General features: G+C 34.9%; 1 protein-coding gene across 4 annotated transcripts; it reads right to left on the bottom strand.

Annotated features, from left to right (window-relative positions):
* Positions 1–642: 642 nt before the first annotated feature.
* Positions 643–10,531, bottom strand: LOC122299218 (serine/threonine protein phosphatase 2A 55 kDa regulatory subunit B beta isoform-like). 4 transcript variants are annotated; one of them, XM_043109304.1, is made up of 14 exons: positions 10,065–10,530; positions 7,937–8,040; positions 7,583–7,681; positions 7,345–7,464; positions 4,864–5,073; positions 4,583–4,674; positions 4,072–4,190; positions 3,554–3,677; positions 3,314–3,437; positions 2,617–2,685; positions 2,423–2,514; positions 2,240–2,317; positions 1,950–2,017; positions 643–1,539 (listed from the first exon to the last, which is right to left on the bottom strand). In XM_043109304.1, exons 1-14 carry the CDS (start codon positions 10,180–10,182, stop codon positions 1,403–1,405), a joined length of 1,554 nt encoding a protein of 517 aa, XP_042965238.1. In that variant the 5' UTR covers positions 10,183–10,530; the 3' UTR covers positions 643–1,402. The 4 variants fall into 4 exon arrangements, with proteins under 4 accessions (XP_042965238.1, XP_042965239.1, XP_042965240.1 ...); XM_043109305.1 differs by having other exon boundaries at positions 4,867–5,073; XM_043109306.1 differs by lacking the exon at positions 4,072–4,190 and having other exon boundaries at positions 4,566–4,674; positions 10,065–10,531.
* Between the last annotated feature and the right edge of the window lie 2,396 nt (positions 10,532–12,927).

The following is a 12,927-nucleotide window of genomic DNA, read 5'->3' as shown; positions in this document are numbered from 1 at the left end:
GTTATAAAGAAATTTCATAAAAATAAACTTACAAAATAATATAATTTAATATAATACATTTGATTTACTTTACAATAAAAATAAATTTTTAATATAATATACCATATCAAACCACTTCAATTTGTAAATTTATTTTTATAAAAAATTTTTGTAACTAAAATATTTTCTTTTAAGGTATTAGAATTTGCTTGATCAGGGTGTCGAAACTTGAATACATAATCTCCTCACTCTTACGCTACAAATTTCTTTTTTTTCCAGTAAACAAATTTTATTGGTAGAAATAGACATAGACCCAATTTAGTACACACATTAATAAAAAATTCTATAAACCACGCTACCATCTCACTTTCATATAAATGTGATTATTTTGGTTCACTGATAGCTCCTGTTTTGGTTCTCATTACATCAGAAATCTTAAATGCACAGCAATGAGAAACAGCTGTGCATACTTCAAACGAGCAATTGGTGAGGCAGGCAGATGGATATATTCCTAGGAATTTAAGTCCATCCATTCGGCTTGAATGTTAATAGTTCTCAATTTCCTGTACATTAATTTGGGATAAAATCGACGGGGAATCTCTTAAAAGCAGCAACATATGAAATAGGAATAAACAAAGAGATATCAACAACTAATAAGAGTCATTAAGAGTTCAACCTTCCGAGGCAAGAAGTTCATTATTTCAGTTGTTATCATATATAAATGCGGCCTTATTTGAAGTACTTAAATAATGGCAAAAGGAGAGAGAGACTGGATGAGGACAGAACTGACCGCCACAATAAGAAAGAAACCCCTGATCTCACCAAAGGAAAACCAGACCGGTAGCCAACCCTACTATTACATGGCAAAGATCACAACAAAGCAACAATTTCTGAAAGATGAGAAAGAATGGTTAGAATATCAGGCAGAAATAATCAGGATAACATTTTTTGAAGCCCTTCAATTTTAATTTCGATAATACAACGTTGAAGCCCCGGGTAGGGATAAGAATCGATGCACCATAATAGTTCCATCTCCTAGCTTTTCGGGTTAGAAACCCACTGGTCGGTCTGAAAACTAGCAGCACCGTTGCACAACACCCACCCACCCCCCCAACCCCCCTCCTCTCCTTTTTCTTTCTTTCTTTTCAGTTGCAGAGAAGCAAATATCACATTTTCTTTGACCTATTAAGAAACAGCAATGCCAAGTCAGCAAGGAGCAAAAGGTTAGTTACTTCCTTGAAAATTTCCACATTGCAGATTGGAATACTAGGGTTGGAGAAAGGCAGAGAGTTATCAGTGTTAGATATTTCGAAAAAATGGTGCTGCTTCAAGATCACTGTTTGGGGAGGAAGGCATAGCAACGTTTGTCAAAGCAACCAGAAGAGCTTTGTCCGTCAAAAATCCAAGTCTTCCAATACCATCTTTATGCGTAATACATGTAAAGGCTATTTGAAGCAGCACAGGCAAGTAAGTTCTCGGTTGGATGCCATGACAGGTGTAGCAACTTTGTGGCGAAATCAAAAGCACTTCCATTCACATCAACTCCAGAGGTATCAGCTCCTGTAAAATGATTAAAAAAACAGAAAGATATGCAGAGGGACTAGTCAAACATCACAACAGGATTCTAAACAAACATGACAAGGAAACCTTTTTTTTTTTTTTTGACAAGGAAACTTCCCAACATATAAGTTTCCTGGGGTCCTTATTGGTCCTAAAAATGAACATCTTGTAGATGGTATATCAACTAAAATAGTCTGACCAATCATCATCATGTGAAGTTGAAACTTACATATTCGAGTCAAATAGGGAAAATTAAGTAGAGAATCAATTTATAATTTGAGCCTAACAAAATACATAACCTACAAGTAATTGAATATGGTTGGGCAGACAACAGCATTCACCATACACCTGTATTAAGTTCATGACTCTGGACCATAGCATATACAAGTTGCATGAGAGAAAAGACGCACCTCGCCTAAGAACTCGGGGAAGGGGGCCCAGAGATTTAGAAGGCCTGGTTAGTGTTTGGACTTGTCTCCTGGAAGTGCATGAAATAAATAAAATCACTTCTAATAGAAACAAAAGAAGGAAGAAGAGTTTTTTAGTGCCACTCAATCAAAAAGAGTACTTGTCAAATTAGTTGACAGGTACCAACAGCTATCAATCTGAAAGAGTGCTTGTTGAATTAGTTGACAGGCAGATACAGCTATTCTCGTTGTTATACACCTAAACTAGCCTGATATACATTTTCAGAGAATACCTCATAGGGTTTTTGCTAGCTTCCAATGTCGTTGCTTCCGTGCTGCCTTCAGAACAGCCAAACACACGAAACATATTGCTGGAATCATAGGAAAAATTTGCATCGAATGTTAAGGTGCAGTGACACGGTTAATATTTTACTAATGGTAATAAAAATGATCATGCAAATATAGATAAAGCATACCTGTAGGAACCCGTTGCCATGTGAAGTCCGTCCCCACTTAGACAGCACTCAAACTTGTCGAAGATAGAATCATTTTCATATAAATCACACAGCTGATCAAAGCAAAGAACTAAAACAAATTACACTGTTATAAATGCATCAAAACATTTGGCATCAGCAAGTAATAATACTGGCTTTGTAAAGAAATACGTCACCTTGGGTCTTAAATTTTCATGAACCTGAAAAGTTGCAACTGGGCCACTATCCATATTTATGTCCCACAGCTGTCAACCAAGAACCATGTGAGAGAATAAAATAGGAGGCTATAGAAGAAGTAATGAAATGAAGGAGAAAAATAGGAGATCAGAAAGGGATTGAAAAATCTACTTAATCTGAATTCCATTAAGAAGTTAATCTTACTGCAGATTAAGGGATTACGATACTTCTTTTACAATCTTAATCAGAATAATTATTTTTCTCTTGTTCAAAAGAGACCTGATTTTGCTTGAATCATAATCCATTCACAAATTACTCGTTGCATATACACTACATAAAAGCATAACCATGCTCAGTAATTCAAGGACATTTTAAGAGCACGGTTTCTAGTTTAAGACTTTTTGCTATAACCCACGTTGCATTTATCCACAGTTACATCATGCATTGACCATCCCCAAATGCTAGTCAATTCTTACCCCACCCTGAAAGAAAAAATAAATCAAATAATTCACAAGATGAAGTACCCTTAACAAAAAGCCATCAACTTCTTTTACACATGCCAGTTACGAAGAAATACCCAGTACTTAGCAATTTCATTTCTAGATGTGCTACAATTTTTTGTACTAGGCTTTGTGATCCAATTTCAGGTTCAAATTATTCATGGAAATAGGAACTGAAGCAAAAAGAAGTACAAACCTTAAGAGTCATGTAGTCTCGACTAAGTATATATCTTCCATCTTTAGCAAATTTAATATCTGAAATTGACGCAATTATCTCAGTGAAAAATGACCGAGAAGCAGGCACCTCCGGTTCCTCAAACCTGCACACATAGTGAATTGAATCCATGAAGTCACCCTTTTCACTTATAAGGAAATATCATTGGGACCAAATACTCTTATTTATATTTTCATGCTTTTATCGGTAACGGATCCTTACAGTTTGCTATGAGTATCACACAAAGCTGACTGCCGCATATCAATAAGACGGATTGAGCCCCTTGAGCTGCTGTATGCTAACATATTACAGTGAGTAGGGTGAAACTCTGCTGATGTTATTACCTCTGCAGATTTAAATTCAAGCCAAATGGATACAAAATTTAGATATAGAAAGCTCTTTCGACCACATTAGCATAAACTATGTATGAAATTAACTCCATAACTACATATTCAAAGTCCAACACAGCAGCTGAGAGAAGAATTCAATGAGAAACAGATAAAATGTCTTCTCATCCACTTACCCTGGAAAGGAAGAAAATTTTAAGAAAGGCAGGGCACAACCATGCACAATGGAAAAAGTAAATACCAAGCAAACAGAGACACCACAAAGAATGCTGATCTATCTATCAGAATAGAATTTTAATTTTAGACTTCAAAATCTTTTAACAATAGTTTAACTAAATATGATAAATGTTCCAACAATCATGTAATTGCCACTCAGGATTCCATCCGTTCTACCAGTCAGATCCTCCATGTTTGCAGGCTTCACGTCAACGATATTGAAACTTTGATTGCTAATTTCTAAGTTCCAAAGGTTTATTCGCAGATCATCCGCTGAGATAAAAGTTTCACCGTCACTACAAAATAAAAATAAAATATAAAGTAATCAGTGGATGCCATGAACATGATACCTAAGGAGATCATCCATTTCCAGTGATAATAACCAGGCATCACTACCAACATGCGTAGTGCATGGAAGAAGACTTCAAGTTAGGTCCAAATCCTTCTTTTAAATACAGTCTCATGACCACATTGCCCTCTATATGCAATGCTAGGAAAAAGTGAATCAACATTTATAACTCTCATCCTTTTTTATCAGGGACTCACAAAATACGCATAAAGCATATTCAAGTAAAAATGCAATCACAAATGTCATCATGAAAATGAAAGATAAAAGAGACATGCTATGAAGATAGAATTTATGAAGAAAAAGCTTAAAGAACGTATTCTACCAGCAGGTGAATTGCACCTGTTATTTGAAATAGAATTGATATGATAGTCATGTGCGTGAGCATAGATTCTTCGGCATTTAGCCACAAGGCTTGTCTCATGGCTGTTTACCTGAATGTCACAACATTGCCAAGTGTTAAGGATGCAATACACATACAACTGTAACAGGATTTCAGGTAATGCAAGTGCCAACGGTCAAAGCCAGACAACAATGACATAATTATTAGCTGGTAATCCGGAATATTTCTTAGCTCAAAAAAAATTGATGCCTGGGAATAAGTAAATCAAGTTGAATACAACTACCACGGGCAGACATAAGGACGGGATGCCCCCAGATGGGAGAGAATTTTCAATGCTTGTGTAACCAAAGGGGCTCTCATTACACCCTCCATTCTCCATGCATGGTTTAGAGCTTGTTGACATACTTGAACAAACAACAGGACCATTTCCCACAGCTCTTGATAGATCCACATAGAAGTCACATATTTTCTTGACCTTCTTCTCTTGGACCTGCCCAACATTGAATCGACAGCAGCAGGAAATACCACTGATCAGAAATTCCCATGGAACCAATGCCATCCAAAGTAGAAATTCTGATCTTATTAGAAGAAGTTAAGATCTAAAATTCATATATGAGTGTGTATTTGTACTAATAATTCAGACTTAATTAATAAAAAATGTGTGCTTTGATTTATGAAAGGCCTGTATACCCAGGGTGCTTGTTAGTTTCAGTTCCTTTTCTCAGATTATGTTTGAAGCCACCCGAATCATTCAATCTCAGCTTCTCATATATTATGTGACCCCAAATCAAGGGCCTTTGTTTTCCCTATCAAAACCCCGAAACCATGTATTCCTATGCCTTTGCCCACAAATTAATCAAAGAAACAAACCCTAAAATACCAAATTCTGCTGATACCCACATACTCAACCCTTTCTTCTAAAATCACAAACTCTTGGACCCACAAATTCTCCTAATCCTAAGCTCACCACTAGTACAGTTAATCATTTCATTCCAATGGGAAAAAAGAGTAACAACTTAGGGAAAGCGCTAGTCAAATATGTGCTATAAACCTAAAAAAGGCTAGTACATTTGAATATTTCCTAGTGTCGCTCATAAAGCCCAAACCCGTTACTAACATTATAACTTATCCACTTTATGTGAGTTATTTCTAGGCCCAAACCACAACTAGGGTGTTACAAAGAGTCAAAGTTGGATAGATACTTATGTATTAGATTAGAAAAGTCAAAATTGGAATATGGGAAAAACTTGTGTTTGCTAATCATGTTATTTACCAAACTCTAGTGTAACGCCTCAGTGGAACACCCAAACCACAGGATACTCCGAAAGGACAAGTCAATGATAGAATTAGAGCCACAATGGAACATTATAAAGAGCAAGAACTTCTCCTTCCCAAGCAATGTGGGATCTCATACACCACTTACCCTTATCCTTATCATATGGGGTATCACAATCTCCTCCCCTTAAATTTCCAGCGTCCTCGTCGGGCCAATCCATCGTAGGTAGCGGCACGGCTCAAGTTCTACATTTCTAGTTGGGATAGGCTTTGATACCATTTGTAACGCTCCAATGGATGGCCCAAGCCACATGGTCTATACTCCAAAATGACTAGTCATTGATACAATTGGAGCCCCATTGAAACATGATAAAGAGTTAGAATTTCTTCTTCCCAAGTAATATGAGATCCCATACACCACCTATCCTTAACTTTATCATATGCAGTAACACATCTAGCTACACCCCTTAATTCCTTAATCATGTCATTCCAATCCTATTTTACAGTTCTTGTTTATTAATCAGGTCATTCAATCCTGTAAAATAGGAAAAGTCAAAGTTAGAATTGGATACATACTCATGTCATGGTTTCACACTGAGGAGTTTGTTTACTAATCAAAGCTGGAGTCCTAATCCTATAAGGAAAGGTTAAGATCTACAGTCTATATATGTGTGCCTTTGTCCTCAAATAACTCAAAGTTTGTTAATAAAAACTGAAGCTACTGATTTATGGAAGGGTTGTATGCCTAGTGTGTTTTCTAGGTGCCGTTTAGATAGTGAGTTGAGATGAAAGTTGAATAAAATATTGTTAGAATATTATTTTTTAATATTATTATTGTTTTGGAATTGGAAAAAGTTGAATTGTTTGTTATATTTTGTGTGGAAATTTGGAAAAGTTGTAATGATGAGATGAGATGATATAAAACACTTCTTGTATCCAAACCGGGCCAGTCTTCTTTGCTTTCACGAGCAATGTTCACAACCTGTGGGCAGATTCAATCTCAGCCTTTTCTGACTTCTTTGGTAACCCTAAACACACCCTTTCCTTTACCCTGTCAGAACCCTAAAACCATACAAATATTTCCTACCCTTTGCCAATCACTTACTTAATATGCAAACCAGATGAATAATTTTACAGGTCCCCAATTCCAGAGTCAGTAACCCTTGCTTCTACTATCCTCAAACAAAACAAACCTCCTAGACAAGCAAATGCTCCTAACCCAACCCACTACAATCAAACATCACAGATTGCCTAAATTAGTCATCCCATGTCACATGAAGGCATTTTAGTTTGTGGAGTACTTACAAAATACAGTATTGCATTTCAGGAATTTATGAGTATTCCATCAAGAGCAATTCACATGTGTGCTTGGACTATGCCTATTTACTTGATTCAATAAAATCTCATTTTCTTATCAAAAAAACAAAACATCAAGAGCAATTCATCTATAAATGAAATGTTAAATTCCAAAAGCCCCTTGCCCTACCTTCCAAAATTTTATTGTTTTATCATTGGAGGAAAGAAGAAATAGAGCACCATTAGCTGTCTGGCACCATCTAATCTTGTTGATTTTTTCCTCAATTTCCAAGCTCTTAAGATAGTCAAACTGTATTTAGGAAGATAAACAGGAAGTAAAAAATGATTAAAATCCATTTTCAAGCAATGAGGCCATAAATTAATGCAAATAAAAAATAATAATCACAAGAAAGCCATAGAAGCATTACCTCAGGTTCATGGCTCTGAAACTCAGTTTTATAGCGGAACTCAGGATGCCTACTGATTGAATAATCCATCATCTCTAGATCTTTTCTATGCCCACCATGCTGCATATTATATGTGTACATCAAGGAGATCATAACAAGAAAAGCATTATGAGTAAAAAATACTCTAAAACAAGGGCAAAATATATATATAAGCAAGCAATTGACAAACTTACATCCTTTTTTATTTGATAAATAAAAATTTTATTAATAGAAGAGTAGGCAAAGCCTGAGTACACTGGATATATACAAGGGAAACACCTAGTTAAGAGGAAGAAGAAATAGAAACAAGAAAGTCACAATAAATGGCAAACTTACATCCTTTGCATCAGTTCTCTCAAATAAAACCACCCGACCCCCACGATCTCCGGTAGCTAAGTGGTCCCCGGTTCTATCGAACTCAATAGCAGAAATGATATCCACTGAAAATAGAATATTCATCACCCAAACAGTTCAAATCAGCAGCATTCTCAAACACTATAGTCTTTTGGAGAAATAAATCCAAGAATAATGTATCAAACCAAACCCTCAAGCCAAAGTGCCTTACGACACATTATACATTTACAAAACCAAACTTCCATTCCAATTAATTCTATGTCGAATCGCTATTAAGAAGCAGACTGATGTAATGGGAAAAAACCCTACCCTTCAACTTGTAGAGTTAATAACCACCATCACCAAACTTCAAAAAAACCTTTGGTGCATAATTAACAGGCCTAGGTCACCTGGCAAGATTAAGGATGTAATACCAGTTACCCAACTACTCAGCGGCTTCTAGTCTTTTAAGGGACATTGCAAAGATAGGTGATCTAGCTAGCATTCCTGGGTGTAGTGTGGTAGCCTTACCAATGATTCTGAAGAAGATGAAGTGCACACTGGATGGGTGGAAGTGACTCTACCTATCAAGAGCAGGCCAGTGCAACTTGATCAAAAGCAGTCTATCTAACGATTCTAATCTACCCACTTATTACTTTTCTTTGTTCCCCCTCTCAATGAGTATGGAAAACTGCATATAGAAGCGTCAGAGGGATTTCTTGTGGGGTGGTAATGGTATAGGGGATGCAGCCTGTATTCATCAAGTCAACTGGACCCAAGAATTGCACTACAGCTCCCACGGGAGGGTTGAGGGTTAAGAATTTGTTGGTTTTTCTATTGAGGAAATGGCTACTATGCTTTGCCATGGCAAGGATGGCCTTAAGGAGTTCGGTGGTGGAAGTTAAGTATGGCAGTACACGGGGCAATTGGTGTTCTCGTGCAAATGGAGGGTCGTATCGGGTTGGGGTGTGAATATGTTCATGAGGGAAGGATGAGGGAAGTTTCTTATCACACTCTGTGGTTGGACACACTGCCAAAAATAGATTTTGGTATACTTGGTGGTTGCACAAGCTAAGGATGCTTCTGTTGCGGACCATATGGACATATCTAGTGATTTCCTTCAGTGAAATGTAAGCTTTATCATAGCAGCCCAGGATTGGGAGATAGATGCCTTCCCTATATTCTTTAACTAACTATATTCTACTCGGTTTAGATGAGGAGTAGACAAGCTTCACTGGGCCCCCACCAAGAGAGGGATGTTCTCTGTCCATGTATGTGTAAGAGAAGAGGAGAATCTGTGTATCATTTTTTACTCCATTGTGAGATTGCTAGCACGCTGTGAGTGACTTCTTCTTCAAATATGTTGGTTTGTTTGGTTCAAGACTGGAGGACTTATTTTATACTTGGAAAGGGCTAAGCGACAACCACAAAATGGTTCCCGCATGCTTTCATATGGTGCATTTGAACAAAAATGAATGGTAGGAGTTTTGAGGATTGCGAACGGGAGATGTTCAAAGCTCTCTTTTTCAACGTTCATTTCCTTTGAATAGCTTCAATAGACTAACAAACTTCAACTTTTTTGTTGTAAGTAACTTGCAGACTTACTTTCATGATATTCTTGTTTCTTTTTCTCCTTCTAGATATATATTTCTTGTATACTTCATTTGTATTTTGATTACGCTTTTTAATGAAGTCTTATTACTAATCAACCAAAAAGCAATTATCAATTAGCAACGATCAATTTTGGACAACGAATTTTGCCATAAGCAGCCCAATTAGCAACAAATGAATACGCTTTGTAGTCATTTAAGTTCTAATTATCTCACCACAATAAAACCATGATAACATAATAACTCTCACACAACCTATTTTATTTCCCACCACGCGTCGAAGGGCTACCCACAAAGTGGTTCGGATAATATGAAAGTAGCCTATTAAATCCTATCCTAGAACTAAAAGCCACTCTATCTATCAAACTCGCATATTACTTTAGCATTTGAATGAACAAATCTAGCTCACCAAAAAGAAATATGAAAAAACAATCAGTAACTCAACAAAATAAGTGCACATCAAGAAATATAATAATCAATGAAAATAAAATTGTTTCGTAAACGGAATTGGAAAATCGAACCTTCCTGAACTTCTTCCCCGGCCGTCCGTTCCCCGAAAACCTGCGAGAATTTCCACTCCAGCGGCTGCGGGGTCGCAGAAGCCGCACCCGCAGCCGTTCCTTCGCCTCCGTCAAGCATTTATCTCTCTCTCTCTCTCTCTCTCTCTCTCTCTCTCTCTCTCTCTCTCTCTCTCTCGCAAAATCCCGGTCCAAATTGGTAAAACAAAGAAGGGTAAGAAAATACGTAACTCAAATCCACAAAAGCAGTCGATCTGAGACTCGGTTTATATATTTTTTTTCTATAGAAATATATTGGATTCAAGAAATGCAGTCTCGCCCTTGATCATCCTCCTCTCCCACCATTAAGTGTACGGACTCGAACGACGAAGAAGTTCCTCTCTGAAGCTCAATGTCTGTGTCTCCGTGCGTGGGATGAAAAAATTCGATGAGATTTCTCTCTCCTCTCTCTCCCCTAACTTTTATTTTTATTTTTATTCTCTTTTTTGGACTATGAGTCCGAGGACAAAAAAGAGAATGGAAGACAACGACGAAGCAACGTAAACGTCGTCGCTTTTGGAGGGCTTTTGGCTGATTGCTTACCTTAACTCTTCTTCTTTTTTTTATTTTGTTTTTTTTAGCACTCATACCGCTTAAATATTATAATTTTTAAAAAAAATATTAAATATTATAATTATTTTAAGGTATTTATTCATTTGCTAATTAATTTTTTCTATCAAAATTTCGTGTGTTTATTTTTTTGAAAAGTATCATTATTATTTATTAATCTGATTATTTATAATGTATCGAATAAATAAATATGAATTAAACTGACAAAATAAGTAATAATATATGTATAATTATTTATATAATTATATTTTAAAATGAGTGTATTATAAAATAACTTTTATTTAAAATATAATTTTATAAAATATTGTAAAAAATATTATATGTATATATTATTTTCCAAATTTTATAATCAGGAAACAAGAAGAGAGGATGACAGTTGGAAATTTGGAACGGAATATGATGTCAAGCCTACGAAGACGACATGTTTTGACCCATACCTTATTTCTCTCACCTTAGATCACAATACATATCCAGAGAGACAGATGTGTTTTCTTGCGAATTACTGTTTAACACGTGTAAGTGCTTGTTACACGACAGACACGGTGGAAACAAAAAGAAGTCACGAAGTCAAACATGAGTGTATTTGTGATAGATGATAACGTTTTGTTTTTTCTCTATACTTTCGTATCATTCCATTGTAGCAATGGAAGGGTACGATGGTTGTTATGGAAAATAAATTCATGTATTGTTCATATTTATATATAAATTATGACTCTCATATATATATATAGAAAAGTCTAGTTATGAGCATACTTATACACTAATTTATTGAAATTGATCAAAAAATAAATTTTATTAAAAACGGTGTTAATTTAAATTTTAAATATGAAAGAATCAATATTAGTACACAGATTAATACGTAACTTTACTTGTATGTAGCAAAACTCTATATATATATTTATCATATTTTAAATGAAGAAAAGATATTTATAATTATGAATTATGAAATTGCTGCATAATCGTTTTGAAAAAAAGTAAATAAAACATAAAATTCACATAAAAAAGATTAATTTTTTAATAGTAGATCATATTTTTTTCAAAACGATTACGTAATATTTACGCACTTTACAATTATATGTAGAATTACTCTTTCAAACTCGACTCTATTATTTATTAGAATAACATTTTTTTAGATAGTATTAAATTATTAATAAATATTATAAGATTTAGTAAATATATTTTTCTCTAATATTTTAAACCCTCAAGTCTATCTATCGCACCATATTCGATTGTCCAACACATCCAATCACTATTTTTTATTTATTTTTTCTTCTAGGCATTTCACTTTGAAATAAAAATAAGAAATTATATGGATACTTATACTAGATATTACAAAAAGAATATTAAATAAAAATACGGAGTAATAAATCTAAATGAATAAAACAACTATGGTGTAAAAGATGTGTCACACCACCAATTGTGACTGTTCACCTACAACTAGTAATTTCGACAATACTGTGTACCTTAGACATCTCTAATACCTAAATTAATAATAAGTGAATGATAGTAATTTAAGAATGCTCAATCAAATTATTAGAGGGTTACCTATTGTCTCTATATATATAGGCGTATAGAATATTAGATGAGTACCATTAATCAATCAACTTTGTATAACATTTAGCCATAATAAGACATATCCCTAATATTACAGAATTATCTGGTCTTCATTCTATCTATATGCACAATACAAAGGTCTATCTATCCTAATAAATAGGATGCACGATTCATAACTTTTTTAAACAATTATCATTTACAGAAGATGGCCTTAGGCCCCTAGCTTGCGCTATTGGTTACTCTTTTAAATAGCCAGGTCTCCTGTCTATGGTAGAGCTCATTCTTTCATTTTATCAATGTTATCATTGATTTGTGCCGATCACTCAACACTCTTTGACTACTTATTATTCAATAACGAGCATTTCACAATGAGAAGATAAATAAACTGTATTAGTTATTCGTGTGGGGTTCACATTGTCCAAAAATCTTTGCAAACAACATCAAACGTATTTTATATGATTTGCTTATCTCTTTCCAAAATTAATCAAATTCAAGTAAGCAATTAAGATGAGCTATGTTGGACAACATGCAACATGGCCAATACGTACAATGTTGTGCATAAAAGTTTTGAATAATGTAACACTACTATTTCTTGAGTTTTCTAGGAGTGAAAGTGACTCTAATTTTTTTAAAATAAAATAAAAATGATAAGTTTTGATTTTATGTGAGTAAATGTATTTTAACTATGATTAAAAAAAAGAGA

Source organism: Carya illinoinensis, chromosome 16 (genome assembly GCF_018687715.1).
Source record: "Carya illinoinensis cultivar Pawnee chromosome 16, C.illinoinensisPawnee_v1, whole genome shotgun sequence".
NCBI lineage: Eukaryota > Viridiplantae > Streptophyta > Magnoliopsida > Fagales > Juglandaceae > Carya > Carya illinoinensis.
This window is presented reverse-complemented; position numbering and strand designations above follow the sequence as displayed.